The 18,332-nt window shown below is 33.4% G+C and overlaps 1 protein-coding gene and 1 non-coding gene across 2 annotated transcripts in view; both read left to right on the forward strand.

Annotated features, from left to right (window-relative positions):
* The window catches only part of LOC133336958 (cytoplasmic dynein 2 heavy chain 1), a gene marked incomplete at its 5' end in the record, with an annotated part of 54,862 nt that extends 42,359 nt beyond the window's left edge, over window positions 1-12,503 (forward strand). The window contains 5 exons of the mRNA XM_061545224.1: window positions 1,356-2,680; window positions 2,748-3,919; window positions 7,862-8,077; window positions 8,143-8,481; window positions 12,192-12,503. Coding sequence (XP_061401208.1) covers window positions 1,356-2,680; window positions 2,748-3,919; window positions 7,862-8,077; window positions 8,143-8,481; window positions 12,192-12,503 — 3,364 coding nt within the window. The remainder of the gene's footprint in view (window positions 1-1,355; window positions 2,681-2,747; window positions 3,920-7,861; window positions 8,078-8,142; window positions 8,482-12,191) is intronic.
* A 481-nt stretch (window positions 12,504-12,984) lies between these two features.
* On the forward strand, window positions 12,985-13,056 carry Trnah-gug (transfer RNA histidin (anticodon GUG)). Its single transcript has one exon. It is a non-coding gene; the product is annotated as a tRNA-His (tRNA).
* The last annotated feature ends 5,276 nt before the right edge of the window (window positions 13,057-18,332 follow it).

Consider the following 18,332-nt stretch of genomic DNA (forward strand, 5'->3'; position numbering starts at 1 on the left):
CAGGGACTTTGGTGCACAATTTACATAAAATCGGACGAAAATATATATGGGAGCTATATCTAAATCTGAACCGATTTTCACCAACCTTAACACTCATCATTATAGACTCCATTCAGTACGTTATGACAAATTTCGTGTAAAATAAAAAGATACATAGGTACTTTGGCGCACCATTAAGCTAAAATCGGACGAAAATGTATATGAAAGCTATATCTAAATCTGAACTGGTTTTCACGAAATTTAACACACATCGTTCTAGACTTAATTCAGTAGGCTGTACCAAATGTCGTGCAAATCAAAAGATATATAGTTACTTTGGTACACCATAAACATTAAATCGGAAGAAAATATATATGGGAGTTATATCTAAATCTGAACCCATTTTCACCAATTTCAATAGGGTTCGTCCTTGGGCCAAATGAATGAGCTGTGCCAAATTTCATCCAAATCGGATTATAAATGTGACTTGTACTTTGTTTACAACTTAACATCAAGAGACGGACATGCATAAATCGACTCAGAAAGTGATTCTATGCATATTCTCAAAAGGAACCATTGGTGAAGGGCATAAAAATATTTTTTCAAGGACTAACACAGCCTTGGATTTTTTTAAAAAATAATTTTTCAAGGACTATCAATCTTTAATTAAAAAAATAGTTTGTCAACGACTATCAATTTTTGATTTTTTGAAGGACTATCTCATGTCAATTAAAAAAATCATATTTCAAGGACTATAACAATCCTGAATTAAAAAAAATCAAAGACTATAACAATCATGGATTTTTAAAATATTTTTTTCAAGGACTATAACAATCTTGGATTTTTAAAAAAGAATATTTTTTCAAAAAATATTTTTTAAGGTCTATCTCAATCTTGGATTAAAAAATATTTTTTCAAGGACAATCACAAACTTGGATTTAAAAAAGTCATAATCTTAGATTTAAAAAAAAAATGTTTTAGGGTCTATCTCAATCTTGGATTAAAAAATATTTTTTTCAAGGACAATCACAATCTTGGATTTAAAAGAATCAAGGAGAATTATAACCTTGGATTTCTTAAAAAATTTCAAGGTATATCACAAGTTTGGAGTTTGTAAGAAAATATTTTGTCAAGCATTTTTTAAATAATGTAAAATATTTTTTAGGGATTTTCACAAGCTTAAATTTATTTAAAAAAAATTATTAAAAAATATGATATCAGTTTTATTTAAATTTTCAGTGAATATTTTTCAAGGACTATCGGCCGATTTTTTTAACAATATTTTTTAAAGAACATTTACATTACATTTTGTCTTCTCTAGACCCAAGATTGTTAATACATATTTGCTATTGTCCCAATCACAAAATTAATTTCAGCTCTGCCCTACAAAAATTGATTGCCGAATTACAATTAAAACCTGGCTTTGACTTGGAGAAGACCCTTCTAACGGAACAAGAACAAATTATATGGGAAAGTATGGGTTTGGCAAGAGATGCACAAATCATACAAAATGCAGCCCTGTTAAGACAAATGTTACAGCTGCCATTTGGCGCATATCCCATACCGCTGCTGATAGATCCCACAGAAACCGCTGTAAATTGGTTGGATGAATATTTAAAATCTCAAGAAAAGCCATACGAAATAATATCACAAAATAATCAAAAATTAAGCTATAATTTAGAATTGGCAATAAGATTTGGTAAAATTTTCATTGTTGAAGATTGTCAAGAGCTGAGGCCACCTTTGATGCAATTGCTGGCCAACAAAGTTTATATGAAATTCAATAAACGTCAAATAGAAGTTGGTACAAAATTGGTTGATTTGCATGAACAATTTCAATTGGTTTTGGTGGCAAAAACATCGAAATTAAATATTCCTGCAGAAACAGCATCGTATCTCAATTGCATACCATTTACCGTGACGGCAGTGGGTCTTAGCGATCAGTTGATGTCCAAGGCAATTATTATGAAAAATCCAAGTTTGGAACAGAAACGTGTTGAACTTTTGAAAAACGAAGGAGTTTTGTTGAAACAACGCATTGAATTGGAAGATAAGCTGCTGGAGGAATTATCACATGCCCAGGGTGATATTTTGAAAAACGAGAAGCTATTAAAAACTCTCAATGAGGTTAAAGAGAGTAGTATTGTCATTGATAAATCGCTTAAGGAAAGTTCTGAAGTCAAGGAAACGCTATTGGCCGATTATACCCAATTAAAGGAACTTTGTAATAAGGCATCGATGTTCTATATTAACCTATCCTCCAATTATGAATTATCGTCATTGGTGTTCATTAAGCTGTTCCTTAGTGCTTTGGAGTTACATGACATTGGAGGCAGAAGCTCTCCTCAAATGGAAAAGGAGTTCTATGGCCAATTGATAAAGGGCACCTTTCAATATTTGGCTCGTTCCATACCCAAAGATCGCCACTTGTCACTGGCCTTATTTATATGTCGGACTGCATATCGTGATCGTATAAAAGATGAAGAATGGGAATTATTTGTTACAAACTTTATGTCTGGAGCTGATGGTAGTGGAATAAGTAGTGCTGGACGTTTGCAATTTGCCGATACATTTGGCAAGGAAGCAACCATGAAATTGAATATTTTGCTAAAGCAAAAACCTGAAATGGAAGAGAAGCTACAATTGCACAATTCCAATTTGTGGCGACAATTTATGAATGGGCAGACCCAAGAAGTTCCAGGTACTTACATAACTCTGCAAGTGTTTTATATAATGCATTTCTAAATTTTGGAATTTGTTCCTTTCAGTTACAACAATTTCCAATTTCGAAAAACTTTTACTGGCCTTAATACTACGTCCTGATCTAGTCACCCACTACATGAAACTAACATCAGAGGAAATTTTGGGATTATCCATTGAATCTATACAACAGCCGACCATCGAACAATTGGTTGAGGAGAGTTCATCGGCTAAACCAATTCTCATGATAACACAAACCGAAAATGATCCAGCCTCGGAAATATTAAGCGTAGCCCTACGCCTCAAGGGCAAAGATAAATATGAAGAGTTATCGATTGGTAAATGTATGGAAAGGAAAACCATCGATGTCATACGTCAAATGGCTGAATTGGGTAAATGGGTTTGTGTAAAAAATGTCCATTTGGTACCGGATTGGTTAATTGAACTTGAACGGGAATATGGTGAAATGAAAAAATCGCAAGATTTTCGTTTGTGGTTAATATGTGAATCGACCCAGGGTTTTAGTGAAGCAGTTATGTATAAATTCATAAAAGTTCTGTATGAATACCCATTGGGTATACGACAGAAATGTAAGAAAATTTTACAAAACTACGCCATAATGGAACAGGATCGTAACATTTTGAAAGAGCCAAAATTAATGAAAATACGTGTGGTGCTATTTTTACTGTTATCCGTGTTACAAGAACGTCGTCGTTTTATACCCCAAGGTTGGTCACAAAAATACGAATTCGGCGAAGCAGATCTTAAGGCAGCATTACAAATTGTTCGCTGGCTTGATGCCACAACAATGGGAGGACGTGTTGATTGGTCGATTATGCAAAAACTTAATGAAAATGTTGCCTTTGGTGGTCGCATCAATAACGTTCGAGATTTAAAAGTTTTACAAAATTATCTACAACAATTTTTCAAAAACGATTCGTTGAGTTCACGTTGGTCACCATTCGATGATAACATTATTATACCAACATCATCACAATGGTCAGACTATATAAATGCTTTGTCCAAATTGCCGGCTCAAGATGCTCCGGAGTTATTTAAACTATCAAAGAAATCAAATGCTAGCCGTGAAATTGATTATGGCATGGAAATATTAAAAGAATTACGTGTGTCGTATTATGGTGGCAATATGGACGGTGGAGATGATGAGAATTCACAGAATTATCAACAATTGGAGAAGCAAATAAAACCGATATTGGCATTGTGGAGAAAATTGGCACAGGTAAGTATTAAATTTATATGTAGAAAATATATTCGTATATAAAATATATATGAGAAACTTGAAACGGCATGATATACTGGCAGAAATTCTTTACAAGTGGAATATAATTATATCCTCAGTCTGTTTTAGATTATGTTTCCGATCATATAGTGTATAGCAAAAATTCCTTACTCTCTCTATTATGTTTAAAATACTATAAATATATGATTTTGATATAATATTGAAGAGATTAAGGCAGTTTTGCTCAGCCCTTTACGTTTTCGTGACAACAAACCACACGTATTCTCTCAATTTAGATTTACCATTTGTTTAGCATAGGCGGGAGAGTAACATACAAATACCAATACAAGTATTATGAGCACCACTGGATTGTGGTATTCATGGTAATAAATCGTTTGCCAGGCAGTGAAGTATGTGTAGAATCGATATCGTTGACAATTTTTCATGCTCTCAAACAATTAAATTTAACATTCAATCTGCAAAGTTTGTATACCCTCGTGCGATTTTGTCATTTCCGTCTGTTGAAATCTTGATAGGGCTCTCAATATTTAAGGTAGAGCTTTTTTGTGTAGACAGTGCTCCTAGGATGTTTGGTATTGTAAATATAGAAAATATAGGTCGATCCACGTAATGGTACCTCCATTTTTTCATATTTTCAACTTAAATTGTTGTTATTTATTTTAAATAAAAAAAAATCTTCCTACCAAAAATTACTACAATTGGACCACTTTTTATGGTATCCCCCATACAATAGCACCACCTAAATTTCGGTATTGTGTGGTGGTTAGGAAGTTCTTCATCCAAATTGACTGTAATTTAGAATTTTAGGTTCTCATATAATTGATTTAGGTATTTTGAATGTCCACCCTATGGAGGAGGGTATAAAAATTCGCGTTCCAAAAATGTATATGAGTATAAAATCGACTTCTTTGTGCTTTACAAATGGAATTGGTTGCAAAAACATCGAAATTAAATATTCCTGCAGGAACGGCTTCGTATCTCAATTACATACCATTTACTGTGACAGCAGTTTGTATTAGCCGTCAACTTATGTCCAAAGCAATTATTATGAAAAATCCCATATCATTGATTTACATATTTTGAATGTCCACCTCATGCTGGAGGGTATAAAAATTCGTGTTCCCACAATTTATATGGATATAAAATAGATTTCTTAGTGCTTTGCAGATTAAAAGAAATACCGGAAAAGCGAATTTCTTAAATTGATTAAACGAGTTTTCAAATTTCTGATAACACATCCAACATTGTCATGAACGTACCGGCGGTATAGCAACTATGCAATGACGTTTCGAAATAATCATTTTGTACATCAACTAGAATCGGTTTTTAATGATTGCTTTTGACTACTTCTTCTAACATATGAATCCTTATTATTTTAAATTTCATTAAGTAGGACTTGCCAAATTTGGTATATCCACTGTTTTCAAAATTTCTTCTGACACAGCTTTCATATTCCATAGCACTCATAAATTTCCAATATTCTCAAGATTTAAAATTAATTATGCCAATTTTCCACAAACACACACACATCCACATGCAAGTTCCATTCATTTTTAAATAAAAATATAATAATTGTTAACACATTACTTTCTGAAAAGAGAACAAGAGAAAGAAGTACATTAACGATAAGTTATGTATTCACAACCGTAATAACAAATTGAAATGCGTTAATTATTCAATAAAAAGTTGTGCTATATAAATTTCAAAAATTATAAATTAATGAAAAATAACATAATCAAAACAATCCCTATAGAAGAAAATTATTCAATTGTTGCATTACATCTGAATTCCGGTATAGATTAAAAACAGACGACATGATCCATGTTCAATACTACATTCCTAGAAATTATTAGAGATAGGAAAATTATTAAATTATTTATTACAAAAATAAAAATCCTTTTTCTTAGAGGTGTATAGGAGGTGTATTTTTTGACATAACGGACAAATGGTAAAATTATGCCTAAAACCTTCTGAGATTTCCTATCCTCAAAGGCGTACATGACTCTACAAAAGGATTTGTTCCCTAAAACAATTGTATTTTTGCAATAGAGAAAATGTTATTCGTAAATTGAATGGCTTTATGCTTCTATCCGTCTTCTCTGTTGGTTTTTAGAAAATAATAAATAAAAAAGATCTCTACAATAGATATACAGAAAGTTGCTTGACATGCGTGGGACCTTTAGACATGGGACATTAGACATTAATGAACCTATGTTAACAATGATTTCCTCTGATATCATGTAACTACTGGAGACTCCAGAACCTTGAAGTCAGTTCACCAAAAAACGGGAGGTTTCGTAAGAGGGGCGATGCCTAATTGTGAACCCATATAATTCTTTTTCGAACCGAACCGATATTGATAATTTTTTGTAGTAACATTTCGGTACCAAATTCGGTTGAAAAAACACACCTAAAAACCCCAAATTTCCGAAATCCTGAGAGACCAATGGGCCAATATTAATAAATTTTAGAGGAGTGATTTCATAGCAAACAGGAATCCCAAATATCAAATTACAATCATTTCGCTTGAAGAACGTTTTAAACTCCCCAAAACACCGCATTTTTTGACGTACCTTTACATGGTGACTACTCGAAAAAGTTGATCAATATTTATAATTTTTCGGGTAGAGATTTGGTACGCAATAGTAATATAAAGTGCCAAATTACAGCGAGTTCGGTTAGAAAGATAGCTTAAAACTCCCATATACCGAAAATTTGGGTGTACCTTTATATGGGCACTACCCGAAAAAGTGGACCGTTATTAATAAATTTTAGTGGAGAGATTTCATAGCAGATAGGAATTTCAAATAACTTACAACCATTACATTCCATTATCGAAAAAGTGGACCTATATCTATAATTTTTAGTGTGGCGATTTGGTACCCAATAAGAACACAAAGTGTCACATTATAACTCTTTCGTTTAAAAAACATATCCAAACTTCCCAAAATACCGAAATTTTATATGGGAGCTATGCCTAAACATTGGCCGAACATGAACATGATCTGGCTGCAGACAGGAAACAACCCTATGCAACATTTTGGCGATCTATATCAATTCGTTTAAAGGCTAGAGTGATTGCAACAGACAGAGACCAACGACCCTTGTATTTCCGGGAAGGACCTTGTATTTTTCATTGCATTTTAAAATCAGAGGATATTTAAAACTTTCCCCTGTGGAAAAATGTTTCAGGATGTAAGTATTCCTCCTATGGACAGAATATTATTTTAAATAGAATAATTATTGTTGTAACAGTCGTACAGTTTTAACACAATAGGCTAAGGTGAAAGTAGTTGACCGAGTTAGACGCGTATCGTAGATCCCACTGGCGTGGAAACGAAATAGTGGGTGGTTGGCCTTCCTCGGATTTTAGACATTCTCCTAAGACATCCTCGAGAGACTTTTTGCTGTTTTAGCTGTCTGAGGTGACTGTTGGTGGCCTAGTGAGACTCAGAACATTTCGGATGGTAGACCCCACTGTCGGAAACGAAATAGTATAGGTTTTTTTGCACAGCGGAACTTCTGCTGGGGATTTAAGACTTTCTATGGACACATGCCTGCTAAGCCACAACATCTTCTTTTTAATAGAATAGATTAACCTTCTTCGATAAAAAAATATCATTTTTGCAAATCAGCAATTCAACATTTGATACCCATAATGTCTTAGTGAATTTTAAAAAGCATGGGAAAATAAAAGTAGTTCAGCGAAAAATTGAAGGCCCATATGGAAATATGCATTTCATCAAGAAAAAATTATGTCGTTGTAATCAGATCCCATAGAAATACTTTATTAAAAATTACAAAACAATACACGACCAAAGCTTAAATAGGATATTAGCCTCAATCTCTTTGAATTATATCAATTCATCTAAATTTTTATTTACAATAAGGAAATATCAAATCATATCTATTGTTTTTCAGAATTGTTCAATTGATGCAACAGCAAAGGAATTAAGTGACGACCAAAAGTCATCTAAACCTTGGATTGTATTCCTCTGCAGTGAATTAAAAACCGGTGGTCAAGGATATCAGATAATACACAAAACACTAAGTGAAGCATATAATGCAACAAAAGAAAGACAGCCAAATCGAAACAGCAATTCTGGAAAAACATTAAACATACTCGCCTTGAATCAAGTAAGTTGACAGGAAAACATCGACAGGAATCAGTAACCTTAAACATTACAATTCCCCTCACAAAGGTACCCCTCGAATGGCAACGAATATGGTCAGGACCCTCTACAGCATTGGATTACATCAAAGCGTTTATGCATCGTGCAATATCAACAGAGGCACGCTATCGCACCACCCAACATTTAGATTTCATTGATGAAATTGATCTCAGTACCGTGTACAATTGTCAGACATTAATTTCATCGCTGAAACTAATCAATTCGCATAAACAACAAAAATCATGTAAAAATCTACAAATGATATCCAGCGCCATACAGACGAACTCGTCTACTACTATGGCATATAATCAACAGCGGAATGACGGCGCCAGTGATTTACAGGTGCAATTGAAGGTGAAACCACTGAGGGTAAGTACACAAAGGGATAGGATGTTATGAAAGGGCTTTGCAAACTCTGAGGGACTGTGAATTACTGATTCAATATTCCTATACAATGGTTCCTATACAATGGTTATAATTTTTATTCCTCGTAATTTGTTTGGTCGCTGTGATGCGTTTTTTTCTTCTCGCACACATTTCTGTCTCGGCGTTCTCATTGTTGTTCCGACTGACTCTCCACCGTCGTTCACTGTTAGTTTTGCTTACCTTCCCCATTTTCGCCATAAAATGCCACTCTGCTATTTTGTTGCTGTTGTCCTCCACTAATTAATTTGTAAATTCAATAATACTGTTTAATTGAAAGTATTCTTTTAAAATTCTCCTTTCTCTGTGTATTGTCTGCTTTTTGTTAATTTTTTTTGTTTTTGATTGACATCACGGTACAGATTTGACAGATAACGTAATAGATTAGATGTGTTTGTGTGAGAAATGTAAGAGATTGCCAGAAGGTGGATTTAAAGCAACAGAGTTGTATTTTGTTGGTGTGTAGTATTTACATGAGGGTTGTTTTATGTATTTTATATCTGCTATATGTATGTAATTACTTAATGTTTACAAACGATTTTTTGGGTGGATAATAAAAAAATATATATATTACAAAAAACAACAAATATGTAAATCATTTTCATTTAATATACATCGTACACAATTAACTTTACCTTAAAAGATAAAACTACTCCACGTAGCATGAATAATATTAAAACTATTTTTAAATATAAAAAAAACAAAAAAAAATACAAAACTATCTTTCTATAAATACATAGTCAAAAATTGTAGGGTAGACTAAAATTAAAACTTTGAGAGTTTACTTTAAATAAACAAATGAAAAACAATCTCAGAAATACTGATTGCTGTTAGTCCCAATTTAGATTAGGCGAGTTTAATTGCGGCAAGTCTTTGTCTGCTGGAGAGAGGGGCAAGGGGAATAGAAATTTAAAAAAAAAAATTTATCGTACCGGTAATTTTCTGGCAATTCGTTTTGTGTATTTTGTTTGTAGTGTCATTAATTTGAAATAGCAATCCGAAATGTCAAAAAATATATATTTTTGAAACCGAATTACCTTGAATAGTCGCATGAAGCAAGTTCTAAAGAGGACGATAATTGCCGCAAGTAAACTCACCTAATCTAAATCAGGACTAAGGGAACAGAGCAAAATATTAGGAAAAATGCGTAAAAAATTACTATTGAAAACACAAAATATTTTTTATGTAGGTGGTAAATTATTGTACAACCGAAGTACTATAACAAGGAATGAAGTTGTAAAACAAAAGCATCAACCGACAATTTAAAAATGATCGAATCGAACAGCCCAGAAATTTACACATTGGCGAAATATAACATAGGCTATTAAGACCATATATGTAGCGCACAGCACTGTTCAACGACAGGTGCACCAAATTCAAGTGGCATTGCGTCGTACCTGAGTAGATCTCAAAACAATATTAAATCGAAGCGAGGACAAGAGCCCTTACTAACGGCTCATTGACAATAAGTGGCAAAGATAAATGAGTTCCATAGAGTGATCTTAAAGACCAATTAACTCTTGACACTACCCGTTTAATATGTTGCCTAAACGAAAGTTTGTTATCTAAAATAACACCAAGACATTGAAGCTCCCCATACTCAATAATAGCACCAGCAATACAATAGAAAACAATAGAGCTTTACTTTTAAGTGGATTAACCCGAATTACTATGCATCCAATCACACAACAACGCCATCACTAAATCTATTTGTGACTGCAACACAGTAGCAAAACGACTATCCCCCTTAAATACTAACTGCAGTTCATCCGCAAAGGCAAACGGGACACACACCCAATTTTTTAAACAGGTCGTTCAAGTAGATTATAAGCATAAGAGGACCTGAAACAGATCCTTGGGGAACGCCACTACGAACCCCCAGTAGACCAATTCACCAACCAATACATATACAGTATTTTTCGGTTAATTGACCCAACGGTTAATTGGTTTCCCCGCTTAATTGAACCACATGATGGTACAATAAAATATTGCATACGAAAACACATGTAAATTTCCTCGGATAAATAATCTCTGGTTATTGATTTTCCCATTTAATTGGTTCAAAATTCATGTCATCAAAAATAAATTTCCTCTTATTTTTCACTGGTTAATTGCATTATTATTGAAAAATAATCTGACATTTTTATAGACCCATGGTTCCTTTTGAGAATATGCATAGAATCCCTTTCTGAGTCGATTTATGCATGTCTGTCGGTCCGTCCGTCTGTTGATGTTAAATTGTAAACAAAGTACAGGACGCATTTATAAACCCTATTGAAATTGAGAAAAATCGGTTCAAATTTACACATAGCTCCCATATATATTTTCGTCCAATTTTATATAAATGGTGCACGGAAGTCCCCATATTTTTTCGATTTTTACGAAATTTGGCATAGCATACTGATTTATGACTAAGATATTGTGTGTTAAATTTCGTGAAAATCGGTTCATATTTAGATATATCTTCCATATATATTTTCGTCTGATTTTAGGTAAATGGTGCACCAAACTTCCAATTTGAAATTTAGCATAGGTTGTTGTAGTCGGTTCATATATATATATGTTCGTTCAATTTCATGTCAATGTACCTTCGAAGAGCGACGTCTGTTAGGATACAAATAACCCAAAGTGGTGAAGGGGATCATATAGTCGGCCCATTCCGACTTTTTACTTTCCTTACAGGTTTTACATACATATTTGGCATCATTTATGGAAAATAATTGAAAGCCTATGTTTATTGCTAAGGAAAAGCCGCGAGAATAACATAATCTTTTCCATGGAATTATTATACAAGTTAAGGTAGCTTTTGTCAGAAAGGAGAAAATACACCTCTACCGTAGGGGCAATAATGCCAGAATTAATGAAAACAAATGCAACAAGTCGTTTTGTTCACTTGACATTTTTTTAACATTTTACTAAAAAAACGTGAAAAATTAATGAAATGTCAGGTTTTCTTTTCAAAAATTCATCGTTCAAATCGTTTTTCGAATATATTTCGTTATATTTTTCAAAACATTACACACACAGTCAAACATTTTGTATATTACTTTGGCATAACACAGTATGAATAAATTGTAATTTTTAAATTGCTCGGGCCTACCTGGTAATAATTATACCATTGATCGAGGTATTTCGGAAACATTCATATAAATACATGTTTTTTTTTACTTTTATAGTGAAAATCGTTGAACGAATTAGTGCTGTAAAATGGCGTCCAAATTCGAATCTGACTCTGATATTTCTTTACAAATGAACATTTCATATAATTTTTTTTTTACAAATGAACATTTCATTTAATTGTTGTAACACTAGCCCTTATTCTCATATATTTTGTCAATTTGTGGTGCATACGACATGATTTATGTATGTTGGTACTTTACGGACACATGTTACTTTTGTGTTTACACGTTTATATATATATATGCATTTTTGTTTAATCTTTTCCTTCAACCGTTTTAACCTCATTGCTTCTAGTTGTTTTCTGCCTGAAATGTATCTTCATGGTAAACATATCGTTATTAGTGTAACAACGCCCAACAATATGGCTAGCTATTTACACTCATTTTAATCTATTCCAATTTCTCTCTCACCATCATATGTGTTCTTGTCTGTACTAATACGTCATATATTTCTTTTTTCTCTTCTAATCACCACAGGTAAATGGCGCTGCTTTCAGTTATGGTAAATTAATAATCACCAACAACAACAGCAGCAACGATACAGCAACAGAAAATGAACAATCCCCCGAATTTCTAATAACATTTAAAGAAAAAGATGAAAAAGTGGCTGTTCAGGATTTACGTACAGTAACAACGAGAGGAAATACGAGTAGTGGCAACACTACACTATTGCCTGTCTACACCAATGCCAAGAGGGAACGGTTGCTGTGTGAATTTGATGTGGCAACAACCGAAAGCAGTGATACAGTGCTTTTATCCGGTGCGGCATTAATAGTGGGAGATTATTAAAGGATGTTAACACCGCAATGTTAAGGGTTGTTGTTGTAAGGGTACCTTTTACTTCAAAATGTAATGTTTTGTCCCTTGATGGGGAAAATGTTCATGGGAATTTTGGGTATACAAATAATGGGAAAATATTGTTTTTCACCTTGTTCATGGGACATCCTTATTGGAGAATAGCAAAATAAAGGTTATTATTTTCGCATAGTTAAGACAGAAGCCGCATGTAACAGAGTGTTTCTTATTATGTTTTTTTTTAATATTTTGGAATCATAATTTATAGCCATACACAGTTGTGCTTATTTTTGTGCTGTCATTATAGAAATTGTGTATTTTCATGTTATAAGACATGTATGCGATTAAAATAAATGAAATAAATTATATTACTATTTATAATCACTTTCGTTGTTTTTTTTATTGATATGAATAGTATGAATGGGAGTCGTACTAATGACGATTGTTTGACACTACTATTTCAAAGTTCCACGTAGCCGTGATCGTCTAGTGGTTAGGACCCTACGTTGTGGCCGTAGTAACCCAGGTTCGAATCCTGGTCACGGCAATGTTCACATGTAACATTGTCACGGGTGAAACTAATTTTTGTTTTTTTATTTTTTTCTTTTATTCTGAATTCGGACAAAATACAAATACATATATAAATACGAATATATTTTCCTAAGAAATTTGTTATTAAGACGTAAGAATATATTTAGGTAAAACAATTATAAAGACAAAATTCACAGGGCAAGGTGAGTTCAATTTTTTAAACATTTAAATTTTTATTTTTTAAACTACAAATCTAAGACAAAAATAATAAATGAACAAACGTGCCGAATGCCTTCCTCCATAGGTACACTGACAGTTACTTGAAATTGAAGTTAAACGCCACGTGGAACCATACTACAGCGAATGAGTTTGGAAATTGTGGTTATTATGTGAACCCATGCAACCAATGTTTTCCAATAATATCTTGGACAACCAGAAAACTAAATTGCAGCCATTTTAATGGAAAATTTACTAAAATTTCCACCATATTTATTTGCTAATAACAAACTACATTCTAATTTAATGAATAATGGGATATACCAAAATGTGGACCTATACAGACGATTTTTCCAAGCGATCATCAAGTTTAGGAAATATCCCCTATAATCGGGGAACATTATTGATTAACTTAGGTATGAAAATTAGGAAATCGAGGGCGATGCCTAAATAAGGCATAAACTGACAAGTTGAGAATATCTCACATACTATGTTTGAATATGGTTATATGGGGACAACCTCATATAATTGTAATATAAACCAGTAAGGAAAGCAGTAAAGTCGGACGGAGCCGACTATATGATACCCTTCACCACTATGGGTGTATTAAAAAGATGCATCCTAACAGAAGGGCCATTAACATGAAATTGGATGAACTAAATATGTGACCTTTATCTAAATATGAATCGTCTTAGATCATAAACTAATTTAGACTAATCGATGCACGTTTTGTTCCTAATGGACATATTTTGGGTCCTAATTAAAATCGGACGAAACTATATGGGAGCTATATGAAACATGACACACGTTTAGCTAAACTATTTTAAGTACGTTGTGCAAAATATTATGTCAATTGGCCCAACATTGTGTCTTTGGTGCTCCATTTATTTAAAATCGGAAGAAAATATATATGGGAGCTAAAAATAAATCCGAACTGGTTTCAGCAAAACTTGACACTTGTTATGTTACACAAACTTTAGTACGTTGTGCAAAATTGTGTGGCAATCGACCTAACTTTGGGTCTTAAAATCGTACAATTTTCAGAAAACTTTACACACATCATTCTAAACTCAATTCAAAACGCTATGTCAAATTTCGTGCAAAATTAAAAATTAAATCGAACCGATTTTCACGAAACTTAACACACATAATTCTAGGCCTAATTCATTACCCTGTGCCAAATTTCGTGCAAATCGAAAGATATTAAGGGACTTTGGTAAACCATTTACATTAAATAGGACGAAAATATATATGGGAGCTATACCTAAATCTGAACCGATTTTCGAAATTTAGCACACATCGTTCTGGGCTTAATTCAGTACATTATGCCAAATTTCGTGAAAATCGATGAACGTACACGGACTTTGGTGTACTATTTACCTAATATCGAACGAAAATATATATGGGAGCTATATCTAAATCTGAACCGATTTTCAAGAAACATAACACACATCATTCTAGACCTAATTCATTACGCTGTGCCAAATTTCGTGCAAATCGAAGGATATGTAGGGACATTGGTGCACTATTTACCTAAACTCGAACGAAAATATATATGGGAGCTATATCTAAATCTAAACCGATTTTCACGAAACTTAACACACATCGTCTAGACTTAATTCAGTACGCTATACCAAATTTCGGACAAATCGAAGGATATGTAGGGAATTTGGTAGACTATTTACCAAAAATTGGACGAAAATATATATGGGAGCTATATCTAAATCTGAACCGATTTTCACGGAATTTAACACACATCGTTTTGGACTTAATTCAGTACGCTATGCCAAATTTCGTGCAAATCGAAGGATATACAGGGAATTTGGGGCATATTTATCAAAAATCGGATGAATATATAATGGGAGCTATATCTAAATCTGAACCGATTTTCAGGAAATTTAGCACACATCGTTCTAGGTTTAATTCAGAACGATAAGCCAAATTTCGTGAAAATCGATGTACGTACGGGGACTTTGGTGCACTATTTACCTAAAATCTGACGAAAATATATGTGGGAGCTGTATCTAAATTTCAATTTGGCACACATCATTCTAATTCATTACGTTGTGCCAAATTTCGTTCAAATAGAGAGAAATATAGGGTAAACCATTTACATTAAATCGGACGAAAATATATGTATATAAATCTAAACTGATTTTCAAGAAACTTAACAGTGTTACTCTATTTCGAACATTTTGACTCACACAATTTTTCTTCATCAAGGAGTACTCGCGAGCACTCCCAAACAAAATAAAAGAGTGGAGAGTATACTCCCTAAAAAACTCGTACTCTTTACTTACTCCCACTCGGGAGTATTTTTCACTCGCGAGTAAAATCGAGCAAATCGGAGCTCTGCTTAACACACATCATTCTAGACTAAATTCGGTACGCTATTCCAAATTTCGTGCAAATAGAAAGATATAAAGGGACTTTGGTGAACCATTTACATAAAATCGGAGGAAAATATATGTGGGAGCTATATCTAAATCTGAATCGATTTTCAGGAAACTTAACACACATCATTCTAGACCTAATTCATTACGCTTTGCCAAATTTCGTGCAAATCTAAAGATATATAGGGACTTTGGTGCACCATTTACATTAAATCGGACGAAAATATATATGGAAGCTATATCTAAATCTGAACCGATTTCTCTCAATTTCAATAGGGTTCGTCCTTGGGCCAAATTGGATCATAAATGCGACCTGTACTTTGTTCACAAAAATTCATGGACGGACGGACATGCATATATAGACTCAGAAAGTGATTCTATGCATATTCAAAAGGAACCATGTGTCTATCTCGTTTCCTTTTGTCTGTTACATACATGTGCACAAACACATAATACCCTGTACCACAGTGTGGTGTAGGGTATAAAAAGGGTTGGTTATATGGGAACTACATCCAAAAGCGGACGAAAATTGACAATATTCGGTAGGGAGATTGGTTACCAAATAGGAATTCAAAATGCCAATTTACAGCGAATTCGATTGAAAAATACACTAAAAACTCCAAATATTGAACATTTGGGGTTACCGTTATATGGGACTACAAAAAAAAGCTGGACCAGCATATATTATTTTTAACTGAAAGATTTTATACCCTATAAGAACCCAACTTACTAAATTGCAGCCAATTCAATCGAACTTGTCATATATCTTCAATATTCCGGTTATTTGGGGGAACCGCTATATGGGAGCTACCCCAGAAAGTGGACCGATGTTGATAATTTTGTAGTAAAGGATTCCGCTCAAAATTGGAATAAAGTGATACTCTTCAGGGAGCTACCAGAAGAAGTGAAAAAACAGTAATAATTTTTAGTGTAGAGATTTCGTACCAGATAAGAACCCAAAGTTCCAAATTACAGTATATTCGGTTGAAAAACTCATTCAGAATTCCCAAAACACCGAATATTGGGGGGCTACCATAATATGGACAGATATTAATCATTTTTGTAGGGAGATTTGGTTCCAAATAAGAAATCAAACTACTCAAAAATACCTAAACTAGTTATGTTTGGGGCTATGTCTAAACGTTGACTGATATATCCCTTTTTCAATGTCAAAGCATATTTTCAATATTTCAAAGGTCTTGGCGCGTTTATTTCATTTTTTGAACACAAAACCTAATATGGAATACAACAAAACATGTCAAACCATATTTTCAATATTCCGTATCCCAGCCATTATTTTTCGCAAATTTTAATACAGTTCGAGCAAGTCGGTAAAAGTCGAAAATCGATTTTGAACAGGTTTTGCAAAATCGACAGATCGAAAAGTCCAAATTTTTAGTCAAAGACAAAAATCGAAAAGACTAAAAATCGACTTTTTGGTCGGAGGCAAAAATCGAAAAGTCTAAAAGTCGCACTCGACTACGTATCCCTAATATGAATCTTCCTCGGCATTAGATTCGAGTCATTGACAACCCTTTTCTAATGTTTTAAGGATATTTTTCGAATCATGTTTTAAACACTTTTTAGCCTCAGCCTTATGGCTAATGATGGTGTATACATAGTAATACGGTGAAAATGTGCCCCATCGAAATATTGGTTTTAGACTCCATCTTTCTTTGGACCAAATTCGTTTCAGAGAATTTAGAGTCAATTTGCAAAATGTCAATGCGTCGTCTGCGCACGATAACTCCCGAAGTGAATAATCGATTTTGTCAAAACTTTGCACATCGTAAATTTCTTCTTATTTTATGTTCGAAGATGGGGAATATAGGTCCAATCCTCCCCCACAAAATGATAAAAATTGTGCTAAAAATTAATGTTACAATAACATGCAAACGGACTAACCGATTTTAACGAAACTTTGTACAACCTATTATCATTACTAAGCCTAGATCGAGTCCAAATATGGGATCCAATGGTCCACTCCTTCTTGTAGCTCTCCCACAAATTTTCAATATTTATAAATCTAACATTAGACTAGGCTAATAGAATGTCCGATTTGAAGCAAACTTTGCACAACCTATTATTCTTTGCGAAGTCTAGATCAGCCCGAAGTTGGGACCATTGTATCCACTTCTTCTGGTACCTCCCCCACATATAGTCAACATTTTCAATATAAATCCAATATCAGGCGAATGAAATGTTCGGTTTTAACCAAATACATCAAATCCTATTTTCAATATTTCGTATTTCCCTTAGTCATTTATACTTGTTGCTTATTTCAACAAGATAGCCTGGAATACTAAAATCTTTGTGTGTTATTTTTCACACATCGATTCATGTAAGCAAATATTATTGATTTCCCCCCGAATCATTACCAATTTTTCAAATCAACGAGTGTACAAAAAGTAGCCAATATTCGGATATACAGTGGTGGTCACAGAATTAAAACATTTACTGTGGTAAACATATATTGATCAGCCCTCGATTAGTTTGAAGTATTTTTGAATTTTTTTTATTTCAGAACACTTCGATTTACTGCACTTAAGAGATTTAGTATGAAAATAGAAAATTTTTGCATGCAATATTTCCATAAATAACAGTTTTTATGAAAATACATCGACTTTGAAGTGGCCATATAATTAAAACATTGTGTGGGATTTTTTACTTTACTGCATTTTTT

The sequence above is a fragment of the Musca vetustissima genome, unplaced genomic scaffold (assembly GCF_032173495.1).
Source record: "Musca vetustissima isolate MV318-11 ecotype Yass unplaced genomic scaffold, APGP_CSIRO_Mvet_v1 utg3363, whole genome shotgun sequence".
Classification (NCBI taxonomy): domain Eukaryota; kingdom Metazoa; phylum Arthropoda; class Insecta; order Diptera; family Muscidae; genus Musca; species Musca vetustissima.